General features: G+C 38.5%; 1 protein-coding gene across 8 annotated transcripts in view; it reads right to left on the bottom strand.

The window, feature by feature from the left end:
- PCGF5 (polycomb group ring finger 5) overlaps window positions 1–17,951 on the bottom strand; it is a 122,562-nt gene that overhangs the window by 7,524 nt on the left and 97,087 nt on the right. For 5 of the 8 annotated variants that reach the window (XM_061402782.1, XM_061402781.1, XM_061402780.1 and 2 more), the window contains exons 7-9: window positions 12,787–12,885; window positions 9,984–10,073; window positions 3,214–3,273 (exon numbers count right to left, since the gene is read on the bottom strand). In XM_061402782.1, the coding sequence (XP_061258766.1) occupies window positions 3,214–3,273; window positions 9,984–10,073; window positions 12,787–12,885 (249 nt within the window). The remainder of the gene's footprint in view (window positions 1–3,213; window positions 3,274–9,983; window positions 10,074–12,786; window positions 12,886–17,951) is intronic. The other 3 variants (XM_061402786.1, XM_061402787.1, XM_061402784.1) reach the window with 1 other exon arrangement.

Genomic DNA, 17,951 nt, shown 5'->3' with positions numbered 1-17,951 from the left:
TTTCAGCCATGAGAAACACATATAATGTGAGGTATGGACTGAATTCCCCACCATCCCCCCATCACTAATAGTCTCAGAACAGTTAACTGAAAACAAACCCTACAAGATCACACCCCTCCCCAACATCAACACTCCAGGTTTCCTAATTCCTGGGTCAACTACTGTCTCTGCTCCAGGCCCCTTGGCCACCTTGCAGCCCTCAAACCACCACACATGACTTGCCTCTAGATCTCCGTCCATCCTCAGCCTGAAAAGCTCTACCCCAGAGAGACACACAGCTATTACTACCACTTCTTTTTGGTCAAAAATCACCACCTCCAAGTGGTCTTCTCTTAGCTATCTCATCTAAAATATTCTATTTATCTACTTCAATTTTTCTTCTAACACAATAAATTTTACTCATTTGTTTTTCATCTGTTACCATTTGTTAAGAGTATAGGCCCCATGAAAGAAACAAATTTTTTTCACAGTTTCACTGGAAATTGTGTTCCAGGGCCTACAAGATTGCCCAGTGCATAATTAAGTGCTCAGCAAATATTTGTTAATGAAACTTGGTACCTGCCATTAATCTGAAATACTCTTTATAGATTCATACATACTAGAGTGAGTTCCTGAGCTCTGCTTTTTACCCATGTGTCTATGTTTAAGTTAGTACCCGATCTTAATTATTTCAGCTTTAAAATACATTTCAGTATGTGGCCGTGCATATGCCCTGTGATCGCTCACAAAAATGTGACTGACCAAAAGGGCCAAATTACACTCCCGATGAACTCGAGAGTGACCGACTGTGCCAAGTTAAACAAGAATCTGGTAAAAAATGTGTTTGAAACTATATTACACTTCATAATTATAGGAAGAATGGACCACTGTATTTAAATTTGTTGTGTATGATGTACTGTGATTATATACGAGAATGTCTTTAATCTTAGGGAACATATATGCTGAAGTACTTTGTGGTCAACTGTCATGATATATGCAATTTAATTTCAAATGGCTCCATAAAGAAACAAGAGATATATTTATAAAAAGATTAATAAGATAAGCAGAGGAAAAAGAGGAAGAAAGGAAAAGAAGGGTCAAAAAATGTAGCAAAATGTTAACGGATAAATCTAAAAGTTAAGGATATTTCTTTGTGTTATGTCAACTTGTCTTGAAAAAATTTCAAAATAAGCTTGTAGGAAAAATGTGAATCTTACCAAATGCCCTTTTAGTATTTACTGACATTTATTTTACTTAATATATATAATTCCTCCCCCCAGCATTAAGCTATTCTTTGATTTCTGATAAAAATACTATTTGGTCTTGCTTTATTCTTCTTCTAGCATATTATTTTAGGACATTTAGTATATTATTTATCATTTTTGTTATGTTCAAAATGAGACTTGATATTTGTGCTCTAATTGGAGGTTCTCTATCAGTTTTTGCCTTCATGATTATGTTACATCTTTAAAATGAATTTGGTAAAATTCCATCTTTTTCAATTACTTTAAATTAACAACTTAGAATGATCTATTCCCTGAAAATCTAAAAGGATGTGACCATTCAAAGTAGTTTTATATTTAAGTATCCCTTAAAAAGTAATTCTTTAATATTGTTCTATGTCTTTCATTACTTAGTGATTTACATTTTTTTTCTTCTTGGGTGAATGCTGGTTCACTAGAATTTTTCCTACAAAATGATTTCACCAAATTTTCACAAAATTAAAAGATTTAGTCATATAAAGCTACACATATAATATTTTCTTATAATAAAAGTGATAATTTTTTCCTTGAAATTTTCTAGTTGATTTTTGGCTAAAGATGTATCCTATTAATTACAAGTCCAACTTTCTGACCAGACTATACTCCATAATGAAGTGCTGCAGAAAAAAAAGCAAATGTGTGTGGATTTTTGAAAACTTGGTCTTACTCTAGTTTCCTAAAACTTTAGATCAGAGTTTAAGAATACCTTTATTTCTCAGGAAACAGACAGACATCAGTGCCAAGAATAAAAGCAAAAAGCCATATATGTACGCATTATAACGGAAGGCCAGGAACACCGCAATTCATCCCCAAGTCAGCTGTGAAGTCAAAAGCAGCTACAGCATCTACACACACTAACCAGTCCAGTTCAGTTACTCACTCACCCCCCACCCTCAATTACACAAGGAGAAGGATGATTGCCTTTTGTTCTCTAAATGATTTTCTCTTGGCCTTTATAATCGCTAAATTTGCTCACTCCATTACTACACACACATACACCCAGGACTTAACCAGTGTGTATTAAGAAACACACACGTTAATGAGTGTGGGGATTTGCACTATCACAGAACTGACAATGAGACTGAGGGAAATTCTAGATAAATTGCTAATTTAACACTTTTGATTTGAAATGGTTCTTTCAATACTGAACATATATTTATTTGTCCTAACCCTAAAATAGCAACATCAGAGGTAAATTTGCTAGTTAAGGTTGTATATAATTATAATTCTCCCTTCTTGGTGCCAAGAAAATGATGATGAAGACTAATTAAAAATCTATATTTTTAATAAATACTATATAAAAACATGGTTTAAGGCTGATCCTAGATCATCTCTGTACTCAATAGTAATCCTTACTATATTACACACTTTGTCTCTTCTGTTTTCCAAATTTTTAAGATGCAGTTTTATTAGATAAACTTTCCTCAGAGGCATGTTCACTTGCTCAGTGCATTACTAAATCCGCTCACTGTCATTCTGTGCTAAGAGGTAGCTCAGTACAGTCCTTAGGGCAGGTCCAGCAAGCAAGCTCACATCTGCATTTAGCTATTGCTGTTATTTAGCCTTACCTAATCTGGCATTTTTTTTTCCTTCACTTGTGGGGGAATAAACAATGAAAAAAAAAAAAACCCACACACAAATAAGTGTTAAGTACAGAGCAGAGATTCAATATGGAGCAGAGATTTCTTGCACGCTGAAGCTGGTAGTTATTAAGACTGATGGATGCATAAATAATGGCTTTAACATTTACAACTTAATTTTTAGTTTGGTAAAATTAAATAGGTAATTCAAGAGAAGTAAAATAAGTGGAAACTTTGGGGACATAAGTTGAAAAGATGAAGTTTTGTAGCTCAAATAGGTCTGAGCTTTGCCAAGTGGCGTGTCTTGGGGCCTTGCGTCTGGGTGAGAGCAGTCACCCTTGTGGCGGGCAGGCGTCATCAGGGCCATATGCACAGTCGTGAGTGCCTCTTACCTGATACAAAGGGCCATCCTGAGGGCAGACTTGCGAAGCTGAGCAGTTCAGACACCGAAACTGCGGAGGAGATGAACTCATCAGATAAGAGGCATCCACAACTGGATACATATTTAAAATATTTTAATGTCAAACATGAGGCAACATGATTAATTTTAAGTAAACACTTTCCAAAATATGGCAGTTGTTTTTGGAAAAAGACTTTAATAACTTAAGTGACTGGTAAATTTTAGCGTGAAATAATTTTAGTCTCTAAATATGAATTTTGTTAACATTCTGCAAATATTTACCAAAATGGTGACCTATCTTATCCATCTCTTCTTCAAATACTAAATTCATGAGCAACCCTTGCCGTCTCAATCCAGGAGAGGCGCCTTCTTTCTTCCATCTTTTCCTGTGATTAATCTCTCCTAGATCTCTTCTTCAAGCACTGTTTAAGAGTCTCAGAGCTCTGCAAGGGGGCAGGGAACTTGTCTCAGCCTGCAGGGGACCCATTTTCTGCTTCGGATTAGGTTCTTTATGTTCTCACATTAGACTCTTGGTCTCCATAACTATTTTAATAGCATTTGACTGTGAGCTCCCCGAGTCTGATCTTATTCATAGTTGCAATCTTAATAGCTAAGGGGCAGAACTGGCACACAGCAGCCACTCAAAAAAAGGTTTATGAGTAAACCAATGAACGAATATGTTTTTAAACTAGTGAATAGATTCAATTCTAAATGCACTGTCTTTTAGCAGTTTGTGTGTGTGTTAGTCGCTCAGTTGTGTCTGACTCTTTGTGACCCCATGGACTGTAGCCCATCAGGCTCCTCTGTCCATGGGATTTTCCAGGCAAGGATACTGGAGTGTGGGTTGCCATTTCCTCCTCCAGGGGATCTTCCCCACCCAGGGATTGAACCTGGGTCTCCTGCAATGCAGGTGGATGCTTTAACCATCTGAGCAACTAGCCATTCATATTTTAAAAGTCATTGCCAAATCTTGATTTTTCAAAATTATGTTGAACATTTATTAAGCATAAATATTTGAACTATAATGGAATTATGAAATATAAAAACACACACTTTGAAATTTTACATATATGAATTCAACATTGCATGACTCTTCAAAATGAAAATATAGATAACAATATTTCCTCTAGAAGTCAGTCTCTGAATTTCTGGACAGGGCTCATCAACAGTTAAGGCACGCCCTGCACTGCTCTCCTTGACAACCTTCCTCCCCTCCTCTGGCCCATCAGGCTTTGCCTAACTATGCAAACAAGTCCCAGACAGCATTTAACAAGGGAGGAGTTGGGTGGAAAGAGGGAAGATTCACTAAGTGGTATTTTTTCCTTGTTAATCTATTTGGTATCAGTTAAGCTAGATGTTTGTTTCTCCAAAAACTGCTTGGTAATGCAAAGAAAGCACAGCAAGACAAACATGGTGGAATAACTTTAGGTAAGGACTGGCAGGGGTTGTGGAAGCCATAAAAGCTCCAGGGTTATCTGGGAAAGGGGGAGTCCTGAGAGTAGGTACTCAACCTACCCAAAGAAAGGGAAGCAGGAAATTCACGGGGAAAGCTGAGGCTGAAGAGACAGAGAGATTAAGAGTAGGCTCGCAGGCGTGAGACCAACTGTAGGAGTATAGAATTATAATAATAATGAAAGTAAACATATGTAAGTTGTTAATAATACAACATTTATTATGTCAGGCACCCTGCTAAGTACCTTATTAAATAATATTTCATTAGTTCTTACTAAATTTTTTTTAAGATCGGTATTATTACTCCAAGTTTAAGGATCAAAAAACTGAGGCAAACTATGCAGCACAATACAACTGGGAGGAAACAGTTGTGACAAACGTAACGAAGATGGATATCCAGATACATAAGGGACTCCTAGAAGTCAGTAAGAAACACACAAACTTCATAAGGCAAAGAAAAGGGGCAATGGATGTGGAAAGAAACTTCACACAAGAAACACAAAAGTGAAATATGCAGTGCTGGCGCGGGTGTCAGAAAACTCACGCGTTATTGGTGGTGGTATAAACTGGGAAATCCTTTTTAGACAACAATTTATCAGTGTCTATCAAAATTTAAAACCTGCACATTCTGCTGTGAATTCACACCTGGAATTTATCCCATGAATATGCTTCCACATGTGCAAAAAGATGTCTGTACTGGAATACAGCATGTCTGTAATGTCAACTTGGAAAATGTCCACCAAATGAGTACTAATCAAATCATGCTATAGCTGCACAAATGGAATACTAACAATTTGTTTCAAAGAATTACTTTAAAATTTACTGATTCTCCACATGGCGTATCAGCACATGAGAAAAAGAAGCTGCAAAACAATACATATGATCCCATTTACGTTTTTAAAAATGTGATGAAAACACTGCGTGGACATTTTAAGCAGAGTACATGTGTTAGTACAGATGTGCAGACCACAGGGTAAACCCGTGGTGATACATCACGTCCTAAAATCTTATTACTCAAGTGTTGGTTGCTCGCAGTCATGTCTGACTCTGTGTGACCCTATGGACTATAGCCCACCAGGCTCCTCTGTCCACGGAATTTTCCAGGCAAGAATTACTGGAGTGGGTAGCCAGTCCCTTCTCCAGGGGATCTTCCCAACCCAGGGATCTTACCCAGATCTCCCACATCACAGGTAGATTCTTTACCGTCTGAGCCACCAGGGAAGCCCAAAACATGTGTCAGAAGTGGGACACACTTCTGAAAGGATGGTCCAAAGATGAGATGCACAGGCATCCCCTGGAAGCTTTTAGAAATGCAGAATTTTTGTCTTCAATCTAGAACTACTGAATCAGAATCTGTATTTTACCAACATCCCCAGGTGTTTTGTGATTTGCTTCCAAGTTTGAGAAGCAACAGTTTTAAAGAAAAGGTCCATTTTCTCCCACTAATAAGCAGAAGAGGAACACTGATCTTGAGGCACAAATATTGTTATGAACTAAAAAATTTCTAGGACTTAGCTAAATCTGACCAGATATGCAATTCCGAAAGATAAAAGTCTTTCAAAAACACAACATGATGAAGACATGGATCCAGAAAGAGCAGAGAAGACAGTAAACAGGCTGAGCCTGAAATGGACCGGCCCCAGGACAGAGGTGGGGAGGGGCCCAGATGCTGCGTGGTACAGGCAGAGATGTCCTGCTCTTGAGGAGTGGAGGCAAATCGACTGCCAGAGATTCTCACAGGAGTCTAGCAAGAGGACATGGGGAAGAGGTGATGTGAATATGGGGTCACCTTGCCAAAGGCCCAGAAGGTCAGAGGTGATGTCCAACATGAAAAGGGAAGAAAACCACAGACTTTACTCAGACAGAAGAGGACTGCAGAACTTTAGAGAGCACCCCACAGCACCAAACTGAATACAAGACTGCAAACGCCAGTCCAGTCAACGCAGAAGTTTAATTCACTGCCAATCACAATCCCATTCTCAAGCTCACCTACATAAATGGGGAAAACCAGCCAATACAATTAAGAAAATAATAATAAAGAGCTTTGACCTAACAAATACTGGTAGACATCATAAAGTAACATAGAAGGCCCAACTAGTTTCCTTAATTTGAACTTTATTTAAGTATATCCCAAAGAAAATGGATAACTGAAGAGTTTTAGGTAGAGATGTCATGTGATCAGATTTTTATAAAAGCTATAATGTGAAATGCTGGTGTAGGATAAGTCCTGCTCAGAAGGACAAAACAATGTCCAGAAACATAAACGGATATGTGTACACATACGTCTAGATACATATGCAGAGCAACGGTGACATCTCGAAACAATGAGGCGCAAATCGTGAATCATTCAATAAATTGTATTTCTGCCAAAAAAATTTCTTAGAATAAATTGAGAGTCTTAGCCTCACTGTAGATGTATGTGTAAATGAACAAGTCCCGGGTAGATTAAAATGTTTAATAGAAAAAAGTACAAGAAGTGAAAGAACCATAAATTGGTCATTAGTTTAGGAAATAACACCAATCCCAGCCCAAGACAAAGCCAGTTAGCAATGCCAGTAGGTAGAGTAATGTGAGCTTTTCAGGCTGGTGTCTTGCTGGCAGTGAAGGGCAGAGATGGGAAGCAACGTGACTGCAATACATATGCTTGAAGGGGCTTAATCAAGAGAAAATTGTTTTATTGCTAATTTGTACATTCACCCCAACTGTCAGAGTTTATCAATTATGAAACCTCATAATTAATTGGAACATGAGCAAAATTTAACAGAAAACGAATGGGAAACAGAACAAAATGACCTTTAGGCTGTATCTGCATAACCATTACCTTATAAGAGACACAACGTTCATTCAATTTACTCTTCTAACAAATACTGAGTATCTCTACGAGGCACTGCTTTAGGTGCTGGAGACTCAGAGTGAACAAATAATCACCCTGCCCTCAGATTACAGCTGCCCTGGGAGCAAACAATAAACATACTAAGAGGCGTACTACGGAAAACGGGGGGGCAAGGAAGGGGATTAAGAGCGTCAGACGGGTGACGCAGAAGCACAGCTCTCTGAAGGGGTAACGGGAACAAGGGAGGCAGATACGGGGGAAGCAAGGGCAAGCCTGGCACGTCAGAGGAAACAAAACACAGAGGCCGCTGAAGCCAGAGGGCAGGAGCAAAGGGCGAGGTGAAAGACGAGGAAAACCTGCGTGGGGTCCGCCCTATACGGGTCCTTGGAAGGGCTGCAGCTTGTATCTAAATGGCATTAGATGCTACTGGAGACTTTCGAGCACGGAAACATGTTCTAATTTGCTGCTGTGCGAGGTGAAGATGGAAGGAGGCACGGGTGGCAGCCAGAGCAGAAGCCTGCAGCCCAGGCAAGAGACTCTCACAGAAATTCTGGAGAAGAGTGATGGCGGCTTGGACCAGAATGAGGACCTGATAAGATGCAACTGGATTTGTATTTTGATGGCAGAGTTCAAAGAATTTGCTAAGGATGGAGAAACTAATCAGGACAGACTTCAGGGATTTTGGTCTGAGAAACCAGAAAAATGAACTACTCATCTTGGAGTTGCTGAGACTGTGAAGCTGAGGGAGACGGGTTTAGAGGAGGACAAACAAAAAACAGAGTTGTCATGCTAAAAAAATGAAACAGGCTACTTACTGCTGTACCAAATATCAAGTGTGGTATTTTTTTTCCTATTTGTTGATTTAGTTTTTACCTGAATAAAAATCTTAGGATACTAAAACCATTTTTTGGAACCAATTTTTAATAAAATATGCCTTACACAAGCAGGGGATTTAAACTATTCAGAAATGTGTAATCAGACACATACTTGTAGTAAAGACTGAATACACTCTATTAATGACAATTTCTATGAATTAGCTCTTTCAAGCTCTGCCATTAGAATAACTGGCAGTGTGAGTGACCTTTGGGAAGGGACCTCGAGAAGGACGAGTGAGTGCCAGGAGAGGTCCTGCCATGGATGACTAGTTACATCTCTCTAACCTGAAGGCAAACCTATTTATAACGATGATTTCAAGCACTGACACGTACTGAAGTGTCCCATGATCAAAGAAAGCTAAAATTATACCTATACGGTATTACTATTGTGTGTAATATCACAACATTTAGCCCCAGGAGGGCTGGTCAAGTGAGAACTGACTACCCTTACAGTCTGCACTGGGTCCCTGGAACATTTTGGTTGGAAAGAATTAATGAGGGTGATATACGTACAACCATTTAAAAATATATAAAATGTCATAGAAAGGCAAGCATTAATTTACCAAATACAAAGACAATTAGGAAAAAAATAAAAAGGAGCCCTAGAGAGGTTTCATGAGTTCCTCAAGGCACACAACCAGTTGGTGGCAGGACTAGAACGTAATTTATTCCTCCTGGTCATGAGAACTCAGCCTCACAAGGAAGGTGTCATCACCCCAGTGGGATGCAAATTGAAAAAAGTTCTACCTAAGAAGTTACATGCTTCATTTTATTATTGTGTCATATCAAGACAGTTATTCTGGAAAAAAAACAGCTCCACAAATGTTTACCTTCAATATAAGTATATTTTTGAACCACTGAAATTGTGTGAGGCTACAGTTCTTCATTTTGTGTTTTTATAATTACTACTGTATTTCTTATTGCTACAAATTAGCCTTGCAATTCCTACCCCTTCAGATGTCCCTAGTATCGATGTTACGTATAACTCAGGTAAGATACACTAGAACGTTCACATTAACCCTGATCAAAGATATAGTTCAAAATACCAGCTCCTTTGGGGTTTTAAAAAATGTTCTTGGGTTTCTTCTTTTAATCATTTCTCTCATATCTCCTGGGGCCTCAGGCACAATAATCTAAATCTGGTATCAGAAACCACTGCAAACTCACTTACCCTTCGGTCCAATCTCATATTTTCAATGTAAAGGAGGTACCTGAAAAAAAGAGTATCTAGATTCTACCCTACCTGTCCTCTCTACCACACACAAAAATATCTTAACCATTAAACACACTAGTCAGGGCAGAACTTAGAAGTTTCCATATTTTATTGGGGTTCAAAAAAAATTTAAGTGCCATCTCCTCCACTCTGAGTCGAGTTCTGAACATATTGAGATCAGTGTTTTAAACTCACCTTAAACATAACAAAACCACATGTAACACAGACCTGGGTCTTATACTTGGGATCAGCTATCATGCAGTCACTGAGGAACCCGTTTCTTCTCTTTCCCTAGTTTTTTTTTTAAAGTGTCTCAGTAACTGTTAAATTTGATTAACATAATGATAAAAAACTAATTATACACATAGGTAAATATAAAAGCAATTTACGTTTTCGCCTCTTAGTCGCCATCTTGTCATGTAGATGAACTCCATAGTATGATCCTTCCCCATAATTTCACCATTGCACAGCACATCCAACTTTAAAAAGAATAGTTACAGATCCATTAACATAAGTAACTCTCAATTCATACGAGTTTTACACATTTTTTTCAAAGTTCAAATAAGATTCAAATAGTTATATCTAAATAGAAGTAGTATCCATTATTTGAGGAGAACACTGGATCTTTCTATTAAAAACAAAGGCTCACCTCGTAGGTATTAACAATTCATACGTAAGTAACACGAACCACTGTCTGTCCTGCCCCACACACCTCTATCTCAAGCTCAGCACATAAATCTGAAATGCAATGTGAACTTCCTTCGTCTCTGTGCAGCCGCTGAGGTTTTAGACATATTTCTGTGACCGCCTCTTACTGCATGAGAAGGAAGTGGAGACCTCACAGTTCCTCCTGGGACGTTTACCTTATGGGTTCGTCTCTCATTTGAAGGAGCTGCTTTCATTAGTTTGCATCTGCAGAGGGTAAATGAATGGCTGTGGATGTGTGATTTGGGGGCCTTTGAGGAGGCATTCAAGTTGACAGAACAGTAAGGCCCAGACCACAAGCCTGAATCTCCCAGGGCTCTCGCTTTCTGCTTTGCTTGGTTGGTGATTTGCATAATATTGGGTTGGCTACAAAGTTCTCTCAGGTTTTTCTTACATCTTACAGAAAAACCCAAAGGAACTTTTTAAGGGTTTTAATGAACTATTTAAACACAGACTAGAGTTTTGAACTTTATGTATAAAATGAGTGTAGTTCCAATTGTACTAGTTGATGCTAAATTTATTGCTTTTTTGATGACTTACGGTGGCATAAACGGACCCACATAATGTTTCCCAGAAACCACTTTATTTTTAAAAGACAAAGCAGATAGTTTTATTTTATCTTGACTGTAAAATCCATAAGCAAAGAGGTAAAGGGGTTTACTTAGGATGCAATTACAATCAGGTATACTGTTTCTATTATTGTCATTTAAAAACCAAACAAACCATCCTGCCTGAATTACCAATACTGTTATAGAAGCTCCAGCTGTTAGGTATTTCATTAAATTACTGGCGTACTTGTAGGGCAGCAAGATAAGGTGGGGGGGAGAGTAAATACTACTAAAATCATACATAAAGTTCTTAGCATTGGGATAGGAAAAAAGCTGTCTGTGGAGTCAGTCTCTTCCCCATCCATCCTTTTCTATAAAGAAGTGTAGCAAGGGCCAGCAGCAGGACTGCAGAGAGTAACAGTTCTCTCAGCTCTAATAACTTCCTGAAAGCTAGAAAATAACTCAGTGAGTCACACCTGAAAGTAAGGAAATAAAACTGCAAGTGGTATTCTGCAAGAAGAGAATCAAGAGCAAAACCAAATTATAAAGTTTCATTTTCTATTTCACTGTGCTTCTATTTATAAGTTGTTTTTATCTTTTACTTTTTATCAAGTACATATGGCTTTGATTAATGTTCACAATTTTTCCCCAATGTAAAAGTTGCTATCTCTGGAAATTTTTTTTACATTTGTAGGACCAAACATATAAGAATTAATCCTTAATCCATAAATTAATTAGTCATTTGTAAGACATTTTAAAATAAGTTCAGGTTCAGAGGTTTCCTCAAAATACAGACTTACTACCTGGTACTGCCTGTGTTTAAATCCTACTTTCTTTCTGCCATGATTGTTCGTATGAATACCACTGTACATAAGCCCCAAACAGCCATGTAGCCTTTGGTGCCTTTGCTTATATAGGAATCTAGCCTTGGTCTTAAAGGTTTTTTAGGTGCTACTAGTGGAACTCGGAGAAGGCGATGGCACCCCACTCCAGTACTCTTGCCTGGAAAATCCCATGGATGGAGGAGCCTGGTGGGCTGCAGTCCATGGGGTCACGAAGAGTCGTTCATGACTGAGCGACTTCACTTTCACTTTTCACTTTCATGCATTGGAGAAGGCAATGGCACCCCACTGAGTGTTCTTGCCCGGAGAATCCCAGGGACGGGGGAGCCCGGTGGGCTGCGGTCTATGGGGTCACACAGAGTCGGACACGACTGAAGTGACTTAGCAGCAGCAGTGGAACTCAGAAGGGAGGAAGAGGAAATTAATACAACTTGCAAGACTGTATTTGCGCACGTGAGAAATGGTAGCCATGTTCCCTCATTATAGCTTTAGGATGATAAACATTCTTGAAACAGGGCACACATTACAGGCTGTGCTGTGTTCAACATCAGGGCAACTGACGTCTCCTGTACAGAAACTAGTATGCTACATTTATGTAGACACAGTATGCTGGTGTTACCGAGGGTTAAACAATGTATCACTTTTGCATACTACAGAACTAAATGAATATCAATTGCAAAATCCCTTTTCATAAAACAACAATGTTTTACATTCTGAAAAAGAAGTCTTTAAAGAATGTTAAAATAGGTTGGAAAGGTCTCAGACTGAAAAAATGAACACACCATAAAGCATGCAGCCATTAAAAAAAAAACTATCCGTTTTAGCTGGGATATTTATTTCAAGAGTACTTAATGGTAAATATCTCCTCTAATTATAAACTGTTAAATTTGTAAGTATCATGTTCTACTCAGGACATTAAATTCAAAAATACAGATTATACAAATAGAATGTGTGTACATCCAAAAATTAAAATTTTAACATGAAAATAACCAAAGTTTCCACAAAATTATATGTATTCTTAATTTTTACTTTCTTTTGTTAGAATTCTCCTTCAGATTAGAATTATCAAAATAATCACGATTAGATTATTAACTTACCTCATAAGAACTTGGAAGTTTTAGTTTTAAACTTAGAAATTTTTTAATAGTTCCCACAGTTACACGTGTAGAACACCGAATGAATTTCTTCATTAAACCCTAAAGGAAATAAAGATTATTAATGAAAATATTTTATTATGCTTTGGTTTTCTCATTTCCTTAGCAGTACTAATCCACTCATTAAGCTTAAACATCAATAAAATATAAGTACCAATCTAGAATGAACGCCACAAATGAGGCTGTAGACACGGTAAACCTAAACCAATTTGTGAAAGAAAATTATATCCCCAAATCTTAACAGTTATCAATATTCAAACAAAAACAAAACCAAGCAATTGAATCTTTAAAAGATATAAAGTGTTACTGCTACTTATGCTTAGGAAATTTGGTCAACAATTTGGAGACGTTCCTTAATTCATGAAGTCAGAAAGTGGAAGTATCCAGCCGAAATACATTCCTAGCAAAATATATTTCCCAGCAAAGACCAACAGAAACTAATCTATTTACAAATGACTCCTGATCACAATTCGGATGGTTAAGTATCCATTAAGAAGAAAACAAGCCGAAAGTCACATCCAAAGCAAGAGGCACTTGGCCCGCTTCGAATGAGAAGACTGATGTTCCCAACAGCGCGAGAACAGAGCGACGGACGACGCACACGGACGTTCTGCTGTCTGCTCACGTCAGCTCGGCCTCATCAAGGTTTCTAAACAGCCTGTGCAGACTTGTTAGCGTGTTGCATAGGTCCCAGTTAAGTCAGAGAATAATGTGAGGGTACCAGAAGACCCTTTAAGTTATTTTCATCTGCGGGGAAGTCTAATGATAAAAGAACCCGTAGAAACGACCTGGTGTCATCACTCATAATCTTTTCAAAATTACTAGTAAGTACAGAGACCTCAGAAGATAAAGGTTTTAAAACTAGGCAAAAGCTTGTTTTTTGGAATTTTTAATCCAATAAGGTCTGACATCAATTGCTAACAAAATTCCAGCTTGGATTATTTAATATTTGATGTGTAAGTACTTTGGAAATAAAAATGTAACAATTATGCATTCTCTCCATAGAAATGTTATACTGACACCACATTTGCTGCTTTTCCTATATATGGGCTATACTTTCCATTTTATCTCACAATTTTTTGTTGAAAACTGAACATTTTAATGTGGTAACACTGGAAATCAAATTCCTGCCTGTTCCTCAGGGATTCCTGTCATTATTTAATGACCTTTTAAAACTAATTCTGCAAAGTCTGTATTCTTTACAGCATGTATGGTCAGCTAACAACTGAACAGAGATTTCCTTGGAACCAGTCAGTTTTTCCAGTCTTTGCTGAAGGACTCTGTATGAGTTTTGGGGCATACCTCTAACACTTAACCAAGCTGTTGACAACTCTACCTTGGTCTTCACTTCTGGCTTGTGCAGAACCTCGATGTCAGCCAAAGGTGAGCGTTTAGGGCCTGTGAAGGAGATCAGCCCTGGGATTTCTTTGGAAGGAATGATGCTAAAGATGAAACTCCAGTACTTTGGCCACCTCATGAGAAGAGTTGACTCATTGGAAAAGACTCTGATGCTGGGAGGGACTGGGGGCAGGAGGAGAAGGGGACGACAGAGGATGAGATGGCTGGATGGCATCACTGACTCGATGGATGTGAGTCTGAGTGAACTCCAGGAGTTGGTGATGGACAGGGAGGCCTGGCATGCTGCGATTCAGAGGGTCGCAAAGAGTCGGACACGACTGAGTGACTGAACTGAACGTCTTTTCTGAGCATCTACACAATCCTGTGTATATACGTGTCCTTCTAGATTCCTATGAATATTTTTGAGTTTCTCAAAGCTGCTATGTATTTTGATATCTGTAGACATCTCATTCTCTGCTGCTGCTAAGTCGCTTCAGTCGTGTCCGACTCTGTGCGACCCCATAGATGGCAGCCCACTAGGCCCTGCCGTCCCCAGATTCTCCAGGCAAGAACACTGGAGTGGGTTGCCATTTCCTTCTCCAATGCATGAAAGTGAAAAGTGAAAGTGAAGCCGCTCAGTCGTGTCCAACTCTTAGCAACCCCATGGACTGCAGCCCACCAGGCTTCTTCATCCATGGGGTTTTCCAGGCAAGAGTACTGGAGTGGGGTGCCATTCTCATTCTCTAGTTTTTCCTTTTAAGCTTTTTGGCTAAGTCTACTTTTTGCCCCAAATGTTATTTATACTTCAGGCAGTCATGCAGTTACAACAACATTTATTTGTATTTAGTTTCCTCCTCCTGCTCCTCCCTAGTCCACGGAGAAGGTTTTATCCATTAGGCAAGCGTCCAGTCAGGTCTAATATAGACAATCTTTTAAGTACAGTATTCTAGGATCCATCAGACAAATTATAATTATTTGGCAATTAGGCTTTGAAAGAGATCCACCTCCTTCTGTCCTTTGGTGTTTGAGAAGCTGCAGTAGCATAGTGGGCTGTGATTTTTACCAGGATGTTTCAGAGCTGAGAGTAGAGGATGGGACTAAGGCAAGTTAAAATTATTCTTACCAAGAGTCAGACATTTTTTTCTCCATTGGTTTCTGCAAGGGTTTTAGCCTTTGGTTAACTATCAGATTTCTGAAAAAGTCGATTATGAAAACTTTTGCCAGCTTTTTAACTGATTTTATGCAGGAGCAAATTTTTGGAGGTCCTTATTCTAATAGTTTCACTGCGTTCTTGCTCCTGACTTCGACGTTTGAACTGCAGTAGGTGTACTATATAAACAATACATTACTGAGAATCTCATCCTACTGCAGAGGAATGAGATGGTTGAGAAGGCTATAAAGGAACCTAGGAATAATTTTTCTGCCTTTATGCAATATATAATCCAGTCTCAAGGATAAGACACATGCCAAAAAAGATAAAAGACAGCATTAGTGCCTGGTACCTTTAGAACCAAATACTGATTTAATCAATAGCAAAGTAAGCCCTAATTGAGTGATAAATACAAGTCAATTTCAGAAGGGATTCACCAAGGTGGGGAAAAAAAAAATCACAAAATATATATGTCTCTTGAATCTTGACAGAAGTCTTGGACAGTGGTGAGAAGAGAGAAGAACATGCCAAAATGGAAGGATTGTTCAAAGTCTTAGGAGATTTAAACATTCTTAATATAAGCCTTTATACACTCTGGATGCAAATTCTTTGTCAGATACATGGGAGCCAAACTTTATGTTGGTGCTCACAGATAAACGACAAGAACCATATTTTGATGATTCTCTGCCAGGAATTATGGGAAATAAACTTACAACCACAGGGGTTTTAATGAAAGACCTTGAATGCTAACAGAAAGAGTCAAGACTTGATTCTAGAAGGTGGCGAACCATGGCCATGGCCCTCAAGCCAAATTCGGCTGTCCACCTATTCTCATAAGTGAAGTTTAATTGGAACACAGCAAGGGCAGTTTGTTCACTACCATCCATGGCTGCTTTCAGCTGAGTAGCTGCAACAAAGCCCATATAGCCCACAGAAGCTAAAATACTTACTACTTGACCCTGATAGTGGCTATAACTGCTTGCACACACTAAGGCTGCAGCCCCAGCCCTGGATAATAAAAGAGATCAAGCATGCAGGAAACACTTCAGACTACTTTTAAAAATCTAGATATAATGTCAGCCGCATTTATTAGACCGAGGAAATTTTGCAGGACTTATGACTGGTTGAAGGGAAGCGAGAGAAGGTCAAAAATGTAAGAATTTGAATTTCTATGATTGGTTAAAAGATGGTAGTGATAAGGGAAACTGCATGTTTGGAGTAAAGTTAGGTGAAAGTACAGTATAGTGAATTTGTCTTTTAATATGTGAAGTTTTATGTATTAGTGAAACTCCTAGTTAGGATACTAAAAGTAGTTAGAGATATAATACTTGGAAGTGATGACAGGTTTGGAAAGGGTGATTTAAAAATTTCTTTGCATAGTTGGAAGTCACAAAAAGTAGAAGTGACCTCCTAGGATGACGACAGAGAAAGAATAACTGAGCGGGGGCTAGATAGTAGCCTACACTCACATATACCAAGCAGAAGACAGGAAGAAGTCGTCAGTAGACAGTAGAGGAGTGGCCGGAGGGAAAAGGTGAGACTCAGGAAAGCACAGTACAAGTCAGGTAAGCTGTGAAAGTTGTTTTAAGAAGGAAGGCACAAGAATGGAGAAAAATCTATAAAGGAAAGAGTGAAAAGATAAAAGCTCAACTGGAATTGTGAGGTGTCAAAGATGCCAAACAGTATCAAGGCAGGGGGTAGTTAATTTTTCAGATGAATCTGAAATTCAATAATTTGTAACTTTCATACTAGAAATCCTGCAGAGAAGTAGACTCCTCATTTATTTATGAAGAGATACTCCACCTTTTGATTGACTGAATTTTCACTACAAGATAATAACTGTATATATTAGAGAGCTAAGGGATGCTCATAATCTCCATTAAGAACCTCCCCCAAAGGGGATTACAGAAATGACTGAGAATAAGAGAAAAATGTAAGATCATTAAAAATTCGTGTGCAAAGAAGGCTGACAACAGGAAAGGGTGCTGCAGTAGAGCATGAGATGCTGGCAGGCAGGCCCGGAAGGATGGACGGGAACGGAGGCCACTTCTCCAACCACTGCTGTGCTCTTTTACATGTCTTGTCCAGCCAATCTCTCTTAATTAAATCTATTATCTTATTTTATTATACCTGTTTGTATGAGTAAGACCTAACCAAAGATCCCTGAGTGAAAAAATTTACTATTTACATCTTTGCTCATGTCCACATAGTCGGTAATATTCACTGAATCGTTATGCTAATACGTATTTCTTTTTGTAAGATGCTGGGAAAACTTAATCAGCATTGAGAAATTCAGCTCACTGGCTTACAGATCACACAGAGGAAGTTAAGGAAAAGTTCACAGGTACTTTATGACATCCATCTAAACCAACTATATTGTTCATAAAACGTATTAGCCATGACGTGGATAGCTTTTTGAGTTGCAAATAAAAAGAGAGAAACAAAAGAGAAAACTAAAAGAGGATGAATAAAAAGGTTGAAGATGCTGTGTGTCACGAAATGACCCGAGTCTGAGTTGGTGACCACACTTAAAAAGGGAAAAATAGTGTATGTATATGAACTCCCAACAAAGGTATAAAAGGAGATGGAAGGAGAAATAGAGGTGTGATTCTCCACACTG

Source organism: Bos javanicus, chromosome 26 (assembly GCF_032452875.1).
Source record: "Bos javanicus breed banteng chromosome 26, ARS-OSU_banteng_1.0, whole genome shotgun sequence".
Lineage (NCBI taxonomy): Eukaryota > Metazoa > Chordata > Mammalia > Artiodactyla > Bovidae > Bos > Bos javanicus.
The sequence above is the reverse complement of the archived record's forward strand: the minus strand, read 5'-3'. Positions and strand labels throughout refer to the sequence as shown.